The sequence below is a fragment of the Plasmopara halstedii genome (assembly GCF_900000015.1).
Source record: "Plasmopara halstedii genome assembly, contig: Scaffold_110, whole genome shotgun sequence".
Taxonomy (NCBI): Eukaryota; Oomycota; class Peronosporomycetes; order Peronosporales; family Peronosporaceae; genus Plasmopara; species Plasmopara halstedii.
This window is the reverse complement of record NW_020187031.1, coordinates 1,795,560-1,795,769: the sequence shown is the minus strand read 5'-3', so window position 1 is coordinate 1,795,769 and position 210 is coordinate 1,795,560. Positions and strand designations below refer to the sequence as shown.

Here is a 210-nt window from a genome sequence, read left to right as displayed (position 1 = left end):
TATAATTTGGAATTGCACCAGCTTCCATGATTTTCTATAGTAGTATAGTATATACACTTACAAAGATATTATGTCATTCGTTTATCCTCCTCCGACTTCCACTTCAAGCACCTATAAACCCGCATACTTCAATGCTGATTCAAGATATTGGCGATCGGATACTGCTACTCCAGGAATGACTCAATCAGGAAAGCCTCTTGTGATCGATTC

General features: G+C 38.6%; 1 protein-coding gene across 1 annotated transcript in view; it reads right to left on the bottom strand.

Moving 5' to 3' along the window:
* The window catches only part of PHALS_00363 (uncharacterized protein), a gene marked incomplete at both ends in the record, with an annotated part of 794 nt that extends 766 nt beyond the window's left edge, over positions 1 to 28 (bottom strand). Inside the window, one exon of the mRNA XM_024730891.1 lies at positions 19 to 28. Within this exon, the coding sequence (XP_024572411.1) occupies positions 19 to 28 (10 nt within the window). The remainder of the gene's footprint in view (positions 1 to 18) is intronic.
* Between the last annotated feature and the right edge of the window lie 182 nt (positions 29 to 210).